The 17,572-nt window shown below is 30.5% G+C and overlaps 1 protein-coding gene across 1 annotated transcript in view; it reads left to right on the forward strand.

Moving 5' to 3' along the window:
* Positions 1-17,572, forward strand: part of MYBL1 (MYB proto-oncogene like 1) — a 53,009-nt gene that overhangs the window by 10,297 nt on the left and 25,140 nt on the right. Inside the window, exons 5-7 of the mRNA XM_051973639.1 lie at positions 6,410-6,630; positions 14,538-14,715; positions 17,369-17,443. Coding sequence (XP_051829599.1) covers positions 6,410-6,630; positions 14,538-14,715; positions 17,369-17,443 — 474 coding nt within the window. The remainder of the gene's footprint in view (positions 1-6,409; positions 6,631-14,537; positions 14,716-17,368; positions 17,444-17,572) is intronic.

Consider the following 17,572-nt stretch of genomic DNA (forward strand, 5'->3'; position numbering starts at 1 on the left):
ATAATAGGTAAAGTTATAAGATCTTGTTTTTCTACTTGCTATTTGTAATCTTGTTATGCAAAATATCAGTTTATTTTGATTTCATGTCTTAGTCTTCCTTCAAGCTTCAAAATAAAATATTAGTATATATTGTTCTTTTGAAATGTAGGTTTCTTCATATTATATCTCATTGAATAGAGGGCAACTAACTATACACTTGATTATATGACTTCTATTTTTATTAATATATGGTGATGAGGAGTCAATTTTTAATAGCTTGTTCACCTTTTCTCAGTCTTATTTGCAGTTGGTTGTGTCAGCCATTAAAAAAGAAAAAAGAAAGAAAACAAATCTAATATAATAAAATGATAAACTAAGGAGGAATTTTGAATCCAGAGAGCCTTTCATCAGATAAAAGAATTAGAGTGGAAGAGAGCCTAAAAGGAGACTAGTGACATTGACAGTTCTGGATTGGAAAGTCTTCAAAGTTTAACCTGGTCCAAAAGAAACCAAAGGGAGGTTGTGATTGCAGTTTGATTGCAAACACACAAAACAGCTAGGGGAACCAGATTGGTGATTACCCTTTTAGAGGGGTCAGTATATTTTTCAAAGTGAATATCTTGCATATTTCACTGAAGGACAGTTTTTTACTTAAATAAGAACACTATCATATAATCTTTTTCTGTCACATTGTTAAACTCATATTGTAGGTCTTGCTATGTCATGTGAATCATCTAAAATATTAGTTATTCACTATAGCACTTATCTAAACAAGAATAAAAATTAATATATATTGATCATTAGCCTGTGTACTATGTTCCATGGTAGAAATAAGATGACCTGGAGCACAGGAGAGAAATCTGTGGGTAATGCTGGATTTAGCTGACCTGAAAATGGGCTGGGCTCTTCTGTTTCTACTATTGAAGTTTGGGACTTGCCATCTTTATTATTCAATCAGGAGAATCCATCAACACAGGCATCCTTCTCCTTAATATTCAATCACAGATTACTCTGGGGAAGAGTTTCAAAAGATGTGGTTTTGAATCCTTACTGTGCTACTTATTAGCTGTTAGACATTAGACCAAAAAAATAAAAAATCAAAATCTTTAAGTGCTTTAGTTTCCCTAGGTGATCCCTAATATGTATATCAAAGTCAATATTTTATGAATAGAAATGTAATATAATACCACATGTGTGTTTATTTCTCTGTGGTTAGTATGTTTATGTTCATAAAGGTCATTACAACAAAACCATCAAGTTTTCATTTATTCATTCATTTATTTATTTATTTATTTATTTATTTATTTTTCTTTTCTGTAGACAAGGAAAGTAATGTTCTAAAACGTTATGACTTTGCCCAAAGTGACCAGAATGTCTGGTTCTATGTCTGATGTTCTTTCTGCTTTACCATATTGCCTCTCTATATCATTGTATATTTTAAAATTTCTTTTAAGAGTAAAACGGACCTTATCTGTTTTGTTTGAATTATATTTTTATAAATTTTTTTCATTGGTTTTTTTCTAATTTTCTAATTAAGAGAGTTCTGTTAAATTTCTTGAATTAGCAACTATGTTGTCATCATATGGATTGAATTTTCATTTCATTAATTCCTTCTAAAAGTTGTATAGGAAAGTTAAGTGTATATTGACAAAAATATCCTTTTTGAAGTTATGCTCAGGATCCTTGAATGTGATTTTCTTATTTTATTTTATAGTGTGTACGCTTATCTTGAAATGCATCTCTAACTCTAATGGAAATCATTGGGGAAAGTATGATTTGATATATAAATATTCACTTTACAAACTATTCAGGAATTATAATCTAATGTGTAAAACAACACCCACTTCTGCTTTTAAATCTATATGTGTAAGTGCTTTTTTTATATAGTAGGCATTGTTCACAACAAAATTTTGTTCATTTTATCCTTGAGATGAAAATTAATGGATTATTACAATAGCAGCAGCCTTTTATCAGATACAAAAGGGGCACTTTAGATTAAAATAACAGTAGCAAAAAATGCAGTTCTATTAGAATTAACTAAATACTGGATAGTGGGAATCACAATGAACAAGTGTCCCAAAAAATTGTAATAATGATGACAATGCAATTTGTTAGAACTTCATTTCCTTTCCATTCTGGTCTTCTATCTTTTTAAAATCTACTTCTGAGTCTTTTTCTTCCTTTTCTCATTTTAACAAACATTTGAGTGCCCAGGGTTAGGAAGAGAGAGAAGAAGGAGAATAAGAAATAGTCTCTGCCTTTGTGAATGTAAATAATAAATAAATAAAAATAGATTTGTTAATATAAATAAGAACTTTATGCAAGACTATAAAACTGGGTAAAATACTTTAATCTCAGGTCCAAAGTACTTTGTTAATTCAGAGGGAATTTGTATCAGAGGGAAAATAAAAAGATTCATATTGATATTTTTCACAACAAACTTTTGAGATAGTATTATCTCCATTTTATAGATGAAGAAAACTAAGGCATAGGGAAGTGACTTTTTTATGGTCACATCTAGTAAGTGACCAAGCTAGAATTCAAATTTATCTTCGCCTGACTCCAAGTTCTCTTCCCTTTTTTACTATGTAATATTTATATGTGTGTATATACACATAAACATATGTATTATTTCCCTAAGATGACAATTACTGGATGATTACAGTTAAGAGTAGTCTTATACAATGAAGAAAGAACGCTTTAGATTAAAATACAATACCAAACAACACAATTGAATATCTAAATGTCTAATGCTTTAATGTAGTATTTTAATATTTACATGATATATATATTCTCTCATTTGAATCTCTTAGCAGCCCTAGGAGTAGGTGCTGTGGTTGTTATTCTCCTTATTTTACAGATGAGGAAACAGGTTCAGAGAAGTTAAGTGACTTGTCCATGATTACAAGCCTAGTTAGTATGTGTCAGAGGCAAAATTTGAATGCATGTAATCTTGATTCCCCTGCTTCCCATTATACAGAAAGCACCAAATCCTCAAGGTAGTCCATAGAATCAGTTTAGTTTCCTGATACCATTTTGATATAGACTAGATTGAAACTGTCCCATAAAATACATTCTTGTTTTATACTTTTATTTCAGAATTTGTGTCAGATATTTAAATTGTGAAAAAATAGAAAATGATAATCTCATTTTTCCTTATTCATTCAGGAGATTGGGGATATTATGGAGAGAGCTATTTGGGGAATAATGTGATAATATAATTCCAGTAAATGTAATTCTAGTAAATTCTAGCAGGGGAGAAGAATGGGTATATTTTGAGAACATTGGCTTAGCCTTTGCTGATTAGTGATGTTTTTTAATACCACTAGATAATTATAAATAGCTTCACAATCTATTGTTTATAGCGTAGACCCTTAAGACTGAAACAGTGCACATGACATCTAATTGTCATTGCCGTTTTGCATTTTTTAATTAAAAATAGATATTTATCAATATATTGTTGTTGAACAATGCAATTAGTTGTTTCAGAAAAAGATTTTTTGGGCAGGCATTTAATAATAACATAAACCATTGAGAAAAGTGATTTTTGCCTCACTCTACTATATTCCCAGTGAGAAGTTGAGGTTGGGAGGGTAGGGAAGGGAAAGAAGCTGATTTATAATTTAAAGGTTTAGCTGGCTATGGATATAGACAGTCATAATAATTTTTTATTTTCAATACTGATCTAATTGAAGGATTGAAGGTATTGATTAGCTTATTTTTTTAAGACTTAGAAAACATCTACTGATAGAACAGGAGAAATTTAAGGACTTTAAACTCTGAAAGTGATCTGTTAATTACATTAGTGAAAATGAATTTTTTTTAAAGGATTGAAAAATTCTTATATCATTACTGTTGTTTATAGTAAGTTAATTTAGACAAATCAAGTTTAGCTTCTAAAGCACTTGCTTTAATATTTTTACTGATATTTTTTGTCTTTATAATTACAGAATATTCAGTTTCTTTTTGTTTTCATTTGTTATCTTTAATCATTATGTGTATCATAAGTGAGTCATTCCACTTGTTTTCCTCATGTTTTCCTATGATCCTGTGAATTCTTTTTTTAAACATTATGGAAATATTACATTACACTTATGTACTACAGTTTGATTAAGCATTCTCTCTAGTCAATGATCAACTATAAGCACTTGTATTAATCATATTTTCATTTTGGAAATCACAATGAACAAGTGTCCCAAAAAATTGTAATAATGATGACAATGCAATTTGTTAGAACTTCATTTCCTTTCCATTCTGGTCTTCTATCTTTTTAAAATCTACTTCTGAGTCTTTTTCTTCCTTTTCTCATTTTAACAAACATTTGAGTGCCCAGGGTTAGGAAGAGAGAGAAGAAGGAGAATAAGAAATAGTCTCTGCCTTTGTGAATGTAAATAATAAATAAATAAAAATAGATTTGTTAATATAAATAAGAACTTTATGCAAGACTATAAAACTGGGTAAAATACTTTAATCTGAGGTCCAAAGTACTTTGTTAATTCAGAGGGAATTTGTATAAGAGGGAAAATAAAAAGATTCATATTGATATTTTTCACAACAAACTTTTGAGATAGTATTATCTCCATTTTATAGATGAAGAAAACTAAGGCATAGGGAAGTGACTTTTTTATGGTCACATCTAGTAAGTGACCAAGCTAGAATTCAAATTTATCTTCGCCTGACTCCAAGTTCTCTTCCCTTTTTTACTATGTAATATTTATATGTGTGTATATACACATAAACATATGTATTATTTCCCTAAGATGACAATTACTGGATGATTACAGTTAAGAGTAGTCTTATACAATGAAGAAAGAACGCTTTAGATTAAAATACAATACCAAACAACACAATTGAATATCTAAATGTCTAATGCTTTAATGTAGTATTTTAATATTTACATGATATATATATTCTCTCATTTGAATCTCTTAGCAGCCCTAGGAGTAGGTGCTGTGGTTGTTATTCTCCTTATTTTACAGATGAGGAAACAGGTTCAGAGAAGTTAAGTGACTTGTCCATGATTACAAGCCTAGTTAGTATGTGTCAGAGGCAAAATTTGAATGCATGTAATCTTGATTCCCCTGCTTCCCATTATACAGAAAGCACCAAATCCTCAAGGTAGTCCATAGAATCAGTTTAGTTTCCTGATACCATTTTGATATAGACTAGATTGAAACTGTCCCATAAAATACATTCTTGTTTTATACTTTTATTTCAGAATTTGTGTCAGATATTTAAATTGTGAAAAAATAGAAAATGATAATCTCATTTTTCCTTATTCATTCAGGAGATTGGGGATATTATGGAGAGAGCTATTTGGGGAATAATATGATAATATAATTCCAGTAAATGTAATTCTAGTAAATTCTAGCAGGGGAGAAGAATGGGTATATTTTGAGAACATTGGCTTAGCCTTTGCTGATTAGTGATGTTTTTTAATACCACTAGATAATTATAAATAGCTTCACAATCTATTGTTTATAGCGTAGACCCTTAAGACTGAAACAGTGCACATGACATCTAATTGTCATTGCCGTTTTGCATTTTTAAATTAAAAATAGATATTTATCAATATATTGTTGTTGAACAATGCAATTAGTTGTTTCAGAAAAAGATTTTTTGGGCAGGCATTTAATAATAACATTGAGAAAAGTGATTTTTGCCTCACTCTACTATATTCCCAGTGAGAAGTTGAGGTTGGGAGGGTAGGGAAGGGAAAGAAGCTGATTTATAATTTAAAGGTTTAGCTGGCTATGGATATAGACAGTCATAATAATTTTTTATTTTCAATACTGATCTAATTGAAGGATTGAAGGTATTGATTAGCTTATTTTTTTAAGACTTAGAAAACATCTACTGATAGAACAGGAGAAATTTAAGGACTTTAAACTCTGAAAGTGATCTGTTAATTACATTAGTGAAAATGAATTTTTTTTAAAGGATTGAAAAATTCTTATATCATTACTGTTGTTTATAGTAAGTTAATTTAGACAAATCAAGTTTAGCTTCTAAAGCACTTGCTTTAATATTTTTACTGATATTTTTTGTCTTTATAATTACAGAATATTCAGTTTCTTTTTGTTTTCATTTGTTATCTTTAATCATTATGTGTATCATAAGTGAGTCATTCCACTTGTTTTCCTCATGTTTTCCTATGATCCTGTGAATTCTTTTTTTAAACATTATGGAAATATTACATTACACTTATGTACTACAGTTTGATTAAGCATTCTCTCTAGTCAATGATCAACTATAAGCACTTGTATTAATCATATTTTCATTTTGGAAATCTGAAGAAGTGCTTTTCACAGTTGTTGGGCTAGTTAGAGTTGAGTTTTTCAATTGGGCATTGAATTTTTAGTGATATTATTCAAATTTTAATAATAAATTTTTTTTTGTTTCCACTTTAAAACATATCCTTTTTTTTCAGGTTATTGAATTAGTTCAGAAATATGGCCCAAAGCGCTGGTCTTTAATTGCAAAACATTTAAAAGGAAGAATAGGGAAGCAGTGTCGAGAGAGGTGGCATAACCATCTGAATCCTGAAGTAAAGAAGTCTTCCTGGACAGAAGAGGAGGACAGAATAATCTATGAAGCACATAAACGGTTGGGAAATCGTTGGGCTGAAATTGCCAAACTACTTCCTGGAAGGTGCTTATGTAAATGTATATATTTTTTTCTGTAATGAAACATAATCTTTACTAACATTTGTCATGATATTTATAAGACAAAGCAAACTTAGAGGAAAAATTAAATAGTAACATCTTCAAAGCTTTCTATGGATCTTAATCTAAAATTAGACTTTTTAAAGTAAGTAATCTTTTAGGGTTTTTCATTTTAATGTATTTTTTACTGTAAGTATAATTTTCAAATAAGTAGTATTAGAATCAATTCAGTAGCAATTATATAGGCATATAAAACTGATTTTTTTGGTGTATATATTGTTTTTGTTTTTATCTGGTAACAGTTCAGTATTAAGCAGATACTTTTTAGACAAGCATAGGTTCAATGGGAATGGGAAAAATTCAAATCTTAGATATAGTTCTTGTACAAAAGATTACTTTTTTATAATGACTGTATCAGCTCTGTGGCTAGCAATATACTGACTAAAACAAAAAGCTTAGATGCTGTGTGTGTATGTTATGTGTATGTGTGTGTGGGCCTGTATGTGTTTAAAAATTGTTATTGCATTAATTTTGATGCTAATACATAGCTCAGTAGAATTGATTTTTCAGATTTTTAAAAATAATTTGAGACCTTACAGAAATATAAAATCGTTGGAGAGAGGGGGAATTCATATTAGAAGTAGTTGCTCTGGACCAGATATGCTAGCATCTAGATATGCTAGATTTGCATTGCATTTTATAGTTTTAAAAGCACTTTCTCAAATGTTATCTCATTTGATCTTCCCTATAATCCTAAGAAGGAAATAGGTAGATATAGGTCATTCCTTTTTGACAAATGAGGAAATCATGGCTTCAAGAGATTATGTGATTATCAAAACCAGAATAAAAACTCCCATTTTCTAATGCATCACTTTATTCCACTGTGAACTTTGTCTTACACACATTTCATCGTCATTGAGCTGAAAAAGAATTCAGATGTTTGTCTAGTGTTATGGCAATGACAATTGGTCATCCGGTCCCCCTTGGAAATGTTTTTCATAATCATATCAAGATGTGAATCTGCATCACAGTAATTTCTGTCTGAAGATTCTACATCTTTCTTCCTGATATTTAATGATTACTATGGTGTGCTCCTCTAAATTTCATATTCTCTACTTTCCCCAATACCTTCAATTGGGCCTTCTATTGCTCAACTATCTTTTCACATATCCTAGATTATCAATTTCTAATGAAAAATGGAATGTTTATTTAAAAATCCCTAAGACTTTGTCACATGAACTACTTTTTAACAGCATTTTTCCTCATCCTGTGGCTATGCAGTTGAATTCAAGTATTGCCTATTTATATAGATTAGATATACAAATAGATGTCTGTAGATCTAAATTTAGTTCTTTATATCCCTAATAGGTTTCATCTTATTAATTTCTGCCCTTCCTTCCAATTTGTCAAGATAACTTTCACTCTTGAGACAGTCTGTCATCCAATTTATTAGGCATCCTTCCCAGATTTGTACTATCTGTGTGTTTGATGAATGTGCTATTTATGCCTTAGTTGAAACTATTGACAAAAACATTGAACAAGACTAAATTGTAGCATTCCAGAGAATTTTTCTCCAGGTTGATATTGGCTGATAAATTACCATTCTTTGGGTCCAGTCATTCAATTGTGGTAAATAACAATATTATTAACATTTATATAACATTTTAAGACTTGTTCAATACCTTATGTTATCTTATTTAAATATTTTAAAACCCTGTGAGATATGTATTAGAGGAATTTTATTATTTCCATTTTACAGATGAGGAAATTGAGATTCAAAGAGGTTCTCATTGGCCCAAGCTTATACAGGTAGTGAATTTCTGATTAGGATTTGACTCCAGGTTCTCACTAGCTCTCAGGGCATCTGAGTGGTATAGTGTGGCTAGAGTGCTGGGCCTGGAGTCAGGCGGATGAGACTAGGAAATCTAACTTCAGATACTTAGTAGGTTTGGACCCTGAGCAAGTTATTTAACCCTCTTTCTCAGTTTCCTCATCTGGAAAATAAACTGGAGGTGGAAATGGCAAATTATTCCAGTATCTTTGCCAAGAAAATCCTAAATGGGATGACAAAGAGATGGACATGACTAAAAAACAACTAAATAACATCATGATCCCCAGTATAGCATTCTGTTCTAGTAAAGGGATAGAAATATTTTCTCTGTGTTTCTAAATTATCCCTATAACAATCTTCCAGTATTTTGCCAAGAATCAGTTTTATGTTCGCCAGGCTTTATTTTACCACTCTCTCAGCTGTTTTCTGAAATATTTGTTAATCTTCATTCCTGCAGCACTTCTCTTATCTTCCATATCAACAGCAATGGTTCAATAATCCCTGTTCTCAAGTACTTTCAGTATCCTGGTATGGAGTTTGACCTGGGCAGCTAGGTGACACATTGGATAAGATGTTGGGCTTAAATCTGGGAAGACTTGAGTTCAAATTCAACCTCAGAAACTTCCTGGCTATCTGACTTTGGGCAAGTAACTTAATCTCTGTTTGCCATTGGAGAAGGAAATAACAAACCATTCCAGTATCTTTGCCAAGAAAACCCTATGGACAGTGGTGCATGGGATACCAAAGAGTTGGACATGACTGAACAGTAACAATGGAGTTTGCCCAAGTCAGGTGACTGGAACCTATTTAGGGATCTAGTTTACTTCTATTTCTTAATTATATATTTCATTCTCACATTAACCATTTTTGTTTTTTCCTTTCCAGGTCATATATTATTCTCCTTCATAGAGGAAATAGAAGCAAAATAAAATCTGATTAGTTTTACTTCTCTTTGTTATCATCCTGTTCACTTAAACAGGAATTCTCTCTCTTCTTTAATCTTACTTTTAATCTCTTAGTTGAACAAACATTTTCTATTGTTTTGCTACTTAAATTTATAGGACCACTCCAGTCTTTAATACTTAGTTCTCATTTATGTGTTTTTGATTCTGTTTGCTTTCTATATTAATTTAAAAATAGGTCATCAGAAAGTTCCACTATAGGCCTTTCAGAGTTCTTAGACTCTTTAGTGTTGTCTTTGTCATAGATGTAATTTGTAATTATTATTAGAGTTTCACTTTATAGAGCCTCCCATCTCACTTGAAGTGAGAGATCCTTTTTAGAATCATAGACTTAACAGGTCCTATCAGATTTATATTTAAATATTTTGAAATATTTTTAAAGTCAAATAAATTTTTTCCCTTTAAGCACAGTTTTGAATATGCCAGACAAATGTGTTTTTCATCATTTATGATGAATATTAAGTTCCCCAGATTCTCCTAATTTCTACTACTCTGATAAATTCCCTTCATTGTACAAAATCAAGTCCAACTCAGCAGGTAGCTTTTTAATTTACCATATTTTGATAGGTGAAATTAGTAGCAAATCTAAGTCCTGTATTGTTTAAGTATTCTCAACTTTTAATAGAGACATTCAGCATTTTTAATTGAAATCCTCCAAAACCATTGTGTTCTATCTGCCACAGTTTTGTTATACACATTAGAAACTTCTTATTCATTTCCTGTAGCTTTTTATGTGATAACATTCCCAACATATCATTTCTATTTCTCTTATTTTATCTTCACTCAAGTGTTCTTCACTGTTTTTTTCTCCAGGCTTATGCATTTCTAAAGTATGTAATTATTCTATATGGTCCCTTCTCTTTCTGAGTATTCAGTAAGTCCTATTCTCATGCCTCAGTGGTATGGAAGTGACTCTGGGTTCTGAAATGTGCTATATCTATTAAGTTAGGTAAGTCTTATCAAGCTAAGAAGACTAATAACCTAATGAATTTGTGTGTCTGATGCTTGAAGACCAAACTAGCCTTCTAGTTCTTCTGAAGTTCATTACTAGGTTGACTGCAATGAAATTTTTAAACAATTCTTTAAAAAAAAAAATTCTTTTGAGTCATAGCTGGATTAAACTACAGTCTGTCAGTGAAGGCAGTCGTCAGTCCAAGGAAATCACAGATCCTAGAAGTATTGAATTATCCTTTTTTGACTGGAAAATTCTAAGTTTTTCATTACATCTTTGGATTCTCTAGTTTCCTTTTTATTTTCTTAGCTATTTACTTCTCATAGCTTCCTTTCTGTACCTTCAGCTGACAGCAATTACAAAAATACCAGTTCTGTTCATGTATTTTTCACTTTGCTGCCTGGATCTTCAAAATCCCTAGAGAGTATTTCTTTTTTTTTTTTTTTTTTTTTTTTAACTCTTCTTATTGATTTACATGTGAATCACCAGAAGATATAGTCTTTCATTCTGATAAGTTTCAAGAGGATCTCTATCATCTCATTCCCAGAAGAATACTATACTTTCTAAATGTTTTTATATAATTTTACATATGTCCATTTCTACAGGGAGTTGCCTCTATCATCATCATGACACATTTCTTCTTGATGCAGTAACTGAAATCCTGCCTCTTGGTGGCAACTTTGGATCCTCCTTATGCTGTAATAATAATTATTGACACTTTAATAGTTTGTTTAGTTGAACTTTTAAGTTTGTAAAAGTACTTAATATAATTTTTCTCATTGGATAATTTCTTGAAAGGATTAGAAGTTACTTCATTCTCAAGAAGTCTGTGGGAACAGGTTTGTTTTTTCCTTTATTTTTCTCCTGAATTAAATAATATTTCTTTGCCCAGACTAAATAGAAAGTCTTGTACCTTCTGTAATGTAGAGACCATTTTGTACTTGATATGTACATAAATCTTGCTTTCTTTCTGGAAGAAATACATACAGCTCTTCAAATCTTAGACTTGCATATTCCATAGAGCCTTGTATATATTAGTGATCAATAACTATTTAATGAATGTGCAGTAAAAGGTATACATATTGAAAAAAATGGAATTACTATACAAAAATATTATCTTTTCTTACCATGATTCTTGTCTCTTTGATATTTTTTCTCATCCTTGAAAATAAAGATTTTTTCTAATCATATCCCCAGTACCTGTTACAGATTATAGTAGATTTTAAATAAATATTCCTTGGTTGATTGTAGATTGATCTAAGATCTAGGATATCTTTTATTTTAGATGAGATTAATATTTGATTATCATTTTTTGACACTTGTAGTCTTGCCTTGCTATCTCTAACTTAAATATATTTTTAAAAATTGGAATAAAATGGGGCAGCTAGGTAGAGTAGTGGATAGAGCACTAGCCCTGAAGTTAGGAGGGCCTGAGTTCAAATCTGTCCTCAGACTTAATACTTCTGTCTATGTGATCCTGGGCAAGTCACTTAACCCCAGTTGCCTGAGCAAAAAAAAAAAAAAGGGCTAAGAATTGTATAGTCTATCTAGGCTGTTATGTTTTCTGCCATTTCATTTTCCTCCAATAAATAATTCCTCTTGAATAGTGAGGATATGAAAAAATGGAATCCTTCAGTTTCCCTCCAGTATAATGCAACAAAAGTAGTAGTAAAAACTTTTTGGTTCAAAACCTGAAAAATCCTCACGACAAAGAAAGCTTTAAATTAAAAGATCTTATTTTGATAAAATCATGGATTGTTCGAGGTATCATTGTTGCTAATTACCACAATTACAGATGTAGTTCACTGCTTCTCTACATTTTCTTTTCCTGTGTAATTCTTGTCTTTTTTTTTAACTTATAAATTCTTGGAAAAAATCTTGCCCAACATATTGAACATCATCTTGTTCTGTTTGTGTCTTAAAGCTACTAAGTCCCAGTTGACCTATCCATCTATTATCCATCTATTGCTTGACTATCTCATATCTTTTTCTGGTCATTCTTAGCTTTGGCAATATCCTGTACCCTATTCCTGTATACAAAGTGTGTAGAGTGTCAGAGATAGGGGAGAACCCTGGGTGAGGTATAAGACCCTTTAGTCCAGTTGAACTCTGCTGATGTGTCTTGTTTGGCTCTCCATCCCTGCTATGGACATCTTGGCTTTTCTAAGAAGTCAGGGAGCATGACAACCTGTGTTGTAATTAAAGCAGAGTTCCACTGAGTTCCAAAGAGTCTTGTACCTCACCTAGAGTTCCACATTGTCTGTGACCCACCACAAAAATGCTTTTGATAACACATTGGCTTATACCTACTATGCATCTGTCTATTTTCTTTTGAATTACTTAAATTCTTATGAGACTGTGGTATCCTAGGATTTATAACTTTGTAATATTCCTGGAAAAATATTTATAGTAATAAGAGGTAGATGGACTTCTTTGCAGTATCAAGCAGTTTGAGATAATTGAAAGCAGTTTGCCAAATGTAGTCTACTCTCATCTCCTCTTCCACCTTGATTCTAGACCTACTTTATTATCCAACTGTAATGTATCCAAAATGACTGTTGACATTGGCTGGCATCCCAATTATCTTTTTGAACAGTATGTGGTTTTTGATAAATTTTATTTTTCCAGATGTTGGTGATTTTGTTGTTGTTGTTGTTGTTTGTTATAATGCATTCCATAAAGGTATTTCATAGTGTTGCAGAATCTGATACACTTAATATTATTTCATTAGGGAATCAGGATATTTGGAGAAATCAGCCATATTAGAATCTTATATATAACATTACTCATGACTGAGGCAAACATCTCTGATATACACATATGTATTTCCTTTGTAGGATTTAGCTTGATGGTTTTTGCAGCATGACTTTCTTTCTATGTCCTTAAGGCCTAACCTTATCAAAGTATCTTCACAACTTTATTCTCTTAAGTGACATTATCACTTCGTATAATTTAGTCCAGTACATTGGTTTTTTAAAATCCTCAAGTCTTTGGATTTTTTGTTGTTGTTGTTGTTGATGAGAATAGCTGATTTTGAAAATGCCTATCTGTTCCAGTTTGTGTTTCTATCCTTCCTGTTTCTTAAGTGCTCAGTTTAATCTGGTTCTGCTGGACCAAGTTTTTTGTGTTTTTTTTTTCTCTCCCCCCCTCCACCCTTCCAGGCACATGTTCTTTTCACTACTTTTTTCACTTATTTTGTGAGGCTATAAATCTATTTAAAATTTTTAGAGGCTTCATTTTTGTGTTAGATGATAATTTCATCATCAGAGCAGCTAAGTGGCACAGAGAATGGAGTACTGAGCCTGGAGTTACAAAGATCTGCCTTCAAATTTAGCATCATACAATAAATCCCAGTAGTAAGTAGGACCTGGCCAAGTCACTTAATCTCTGTTTGCCTTAGTTTCCTCCTTTGTAAAATGTGGATAATAATAGTATTTACTCCTAGTGTAGTCCTGAAGATCTAATGAGATAATAATTATAAAATGCTTATAAGCACAGTGCCAGGCACATAGTAAGCACTATATAAATATTAGATATAATAATTGTTTAGCTTTTAATAATAAGAAATGACAGATCTCAGATGTTTGTAATTGGCAAAATATTGCTCAGTTGGTAGATTATAAATATTAATATGCATGTTTTTTATTTTGATCACATAAATTTACCTCTTGTTTATTCAGCATATTTTAGTTTTATAATTCACTTTTAAATAAATGATACAGAACTCTTTTCTTGATTTTTATTTCTAGATAATAGAGTACTTATTACAAAGTAGTATTTTCCTCATTGTAAGATTTATTTTATTGTCCTTTTGATTTGTTAGCATAAATTTTTTTTTTTTAAAGCATTTGGGATTAAATGATTGACCCAGGGTCACACAGCATCTGAGGCTGGATTTGAATTCTAGTCCTTCTGATTCCAGGGCTAGTATGCCATTTTTTTTAACATAATTTTGAACTTGAAATATTTATGTATTTTCTTCTAGAGTTCTGAGAAGTTTGACCTTTTTTAATAAAACATTTAATTTCAGCAATTGTAAAAAGTTAAGTTTTAAAGTAATTTGTATAATTTCTAAAGTTTAAAAATTCTTAAAATCCTATTCCACCCCCTTTTTCACCTATTTTTAATTGTGCACTATCACTTCTTAGGACTGATAATTCTATTAAAAATCATTGGAATTCTACTATGCGAAGAAAAGTGGAACAGGAAGGCTACTTACAAGATGGAATCAAATCAGAGCGATCTGCTTCATCAAAACTTCAACACAAACCTTGTGCGACTATGGACCATTTGCAAACCCAGAATCAGTTTTACATACCTGTTCAGGCACATATTTTTTTAATATCTTTATTTTTTAAATGGTTTAGTTGCTATATAGGAAAAGATTTATTTTCTTAATATTATTGGTCCAATGTTATTTAATAGTATTGAAAAGAGAATAAATATTTTAAGTTTCCATACTGAGGGAGGGAATTAAGAAAGTTATAAAAGATGTAAATGCTACAGGTGATAATCTTAGCTAGATATTAGTGGATAGTTTTGTTTTCAATATGTTTTTCTCATAGACAAATATTACTTTAAATTTGCCCCATTATTTAAAGCTTTGATCTTATCTAGTTAAAAGTCATATGTATATATTGTAGTTCACTTGATCTATGAGGATGGATGAATGATAGGCAAATTTGATTTATAGTCTATATAAACTATATTTTAGTCTTAATGGCATCTCACTTTATCTCTAAATATCAGGTTATACGAATATCTGGCAAGGGTTGGGAATACCAGTTCAATTTAATCATCAACTGATATCTTGACTGAATTAAATCTTGTTTCTCTTCCCACATAACTAATTGTTTATTGGATTTAATAAGTCATTTTTTCAAATTGGTTGTAAATTTACTGAGACAGTTCAACAAATTGAGGAAGTTCCTAAAGCTCCTCAAATTGCAGAACTACAATAATATTCTACTTATATTGTACTCTACCACTAATTAGTTGTGTAGCATTTGATAAAAAAATCTCTCTGGGCTTCAGTTTCTGCATCTGTAAAGAGGAGATTTGTGAATGAAAGCATATCTAATATCCTACCTTTAAAATTTTAGAATATAATTTTTTTTCTTATATAATCCTTTCTTGATATCTGTCAACCCATAAGATATAAAATAGATGAAGTCTAGATTGAGGTGTTGCCTTCTGAAAAATGAGATATCAGTAGTAATTAGAGTTGTTCTAATTAGTTGTTGTATCAGATTTATATTTTTATTCTTTTAAGTAGAAATAAAGTTTAGCCATAATTTATGAAAGAAAATTTAGAGGGAAAGAATATGATTGTATAAAGATAAAGATAATTATAAAAAATAGATCTCTCCTGAAATCCTACTTAAAATAATAAAGAAGTAACATTGGGTTCCTGGATCTAAATCACTTGAGCTAAAGCTCAGATAAGTGCTACAGGATTGAAAAGTCCTTCACATATGCACTAGGCTAGCTAAACACTAGCAGATTATTACTTTAGGTAATTACTTTTTGGGAATATAGAACAGCTTATAAAAACTACTTATGCTAAAGTATAAAGTTGGAATCTGAACCATTGAAATCACAGATATTTTGAAGTAGTAAAGTACATAAGTAGTAATTTATTAGTTCAGACATTTAAGTTTAATACTACTTATTTATATTTTATGGACAGTACTTTGCTCATAGAAACTTACATATTTTAATTTATTTTCTATTCATCTTTATAAGTATGAATTGATATTATCTCTTAATTAGATTTTAAACTGATATACCCTATTCCTCTACTAGATTAAAACCTATATATCCTGTCCTTTACTTAGATTCAAGCTGATATGTTATTCCTCAATTAGAATGATAAATATACATTTATTAAATAATAAAGTATATATTAAACAATTGCTTTGTATATGCCAGGTATTATGCTAAGCTGTCAAAGAAATTAATTGAATTTAAGAAAAAAGATACAAATAATTCTTAAAACAATAATTGGGGATAAGAGTTTATGGATTTTAATTTTAAAAACCCCACAATTCTATTTGAAAAAAAAAATAGAGGCATTTGAAACTTCATATGGAGGAAGGACTATTTAAAGCAAATAGTTATTTGGGTTAGCCATCAAAAAAGTAAGGAGGAATCCGTATTTAAATTCCTTTGGAATCTAGATAAGACAAGTAAAAAAAAAATCCCTATACATATTCTCTTTTGTTGCAACAGATTCTCTAATAATTCTACAATGATTAGAAAAAGTGTAGGGGAAGTAAAAGAAACCTCATTTAGTACGTTGTCAGTGTCGGTAGTACTACATATTTCTACTGCTCTTCTTCAAGCATTATTCCTTTAAATATATATTTTTAAAATTTATTTTTCTCTATATTAGGAATGGAATGGGGTGAAGCCTTGTCTCTAGTCCTTATCTTTTGAGCCTGACCTCTTCTTAGTGATTAAGCATATTTAATCCCTATAAATTTTTGGAATGATAGGTTGTATAGCAGGATTCCCACCTTACCAAAATGGGGGCTTTTCAAAATTTGTGGCAGAAGAATAACGTGAATTTGTGTAAAGGTGAAATTTGTTGATCTGGGCCAAAGACTGACCTCAGATCTATCCATTAAATCGAGGAGAGATTTCAAAAATCTTTTCTAACAAACATTCTAATTTAAGGACATAATTTTCAGAAGTTATGAAATTCAAGATCCCAAGTTAAAATTGCATATTTTAGACCTCCAAAGAACATTTTATTTTTTATTTCCATTGACTCATTCAGTAAATTAATTTAGCAAAATGTTCTATATTGGTGAATTATAAAGGTTCAGTTAATACATAGGAAATAATTGGTTAGAAACTTTGAGAGTTTTTCCCCATTCTTTAATCCTGATATTTTACAGTGATAATGTTTGTTTACTTTTTAATGTCAAAATGTATGTTTATAATGTATTAAGAAATCTAATGTGATTATTTTTAGATCCCAGGCTATCAGTATGTGTCACCAGAAGGCAACTGTGTAGAACATGTTCAGACTTCTTCTGCATTTATTCAGGTAGGGTTTTTTTTTTTTTTTTTTTTTTTAAAGAAAGGATATATTACTATTTTTGCAAATCTGATAGAGCTCATTTTCTCTTATATATAACCAGCATAGTTATGTGCCTAACTTAAGAATTGGTCAAAG

The sequence above is a fragment of the Antechinus flavipes genome, chromosome 1 (genome assembly GCF_016432865.1).
Source record: "Antechinus flavipes isolate AdamAnt ecotype Samford, QLD, Australia chromosome 1, AdamAnt_v2, whole genome shotgun sequence".
In the NCBI taxonomy this organism is placed as follows: domain Eukaryota; kingdom Metazoa; phylum Chordata; class Mammalia; order Dasyuromorphia; family Dasyuridae; genus Antechinus; species Antechinus flavipes.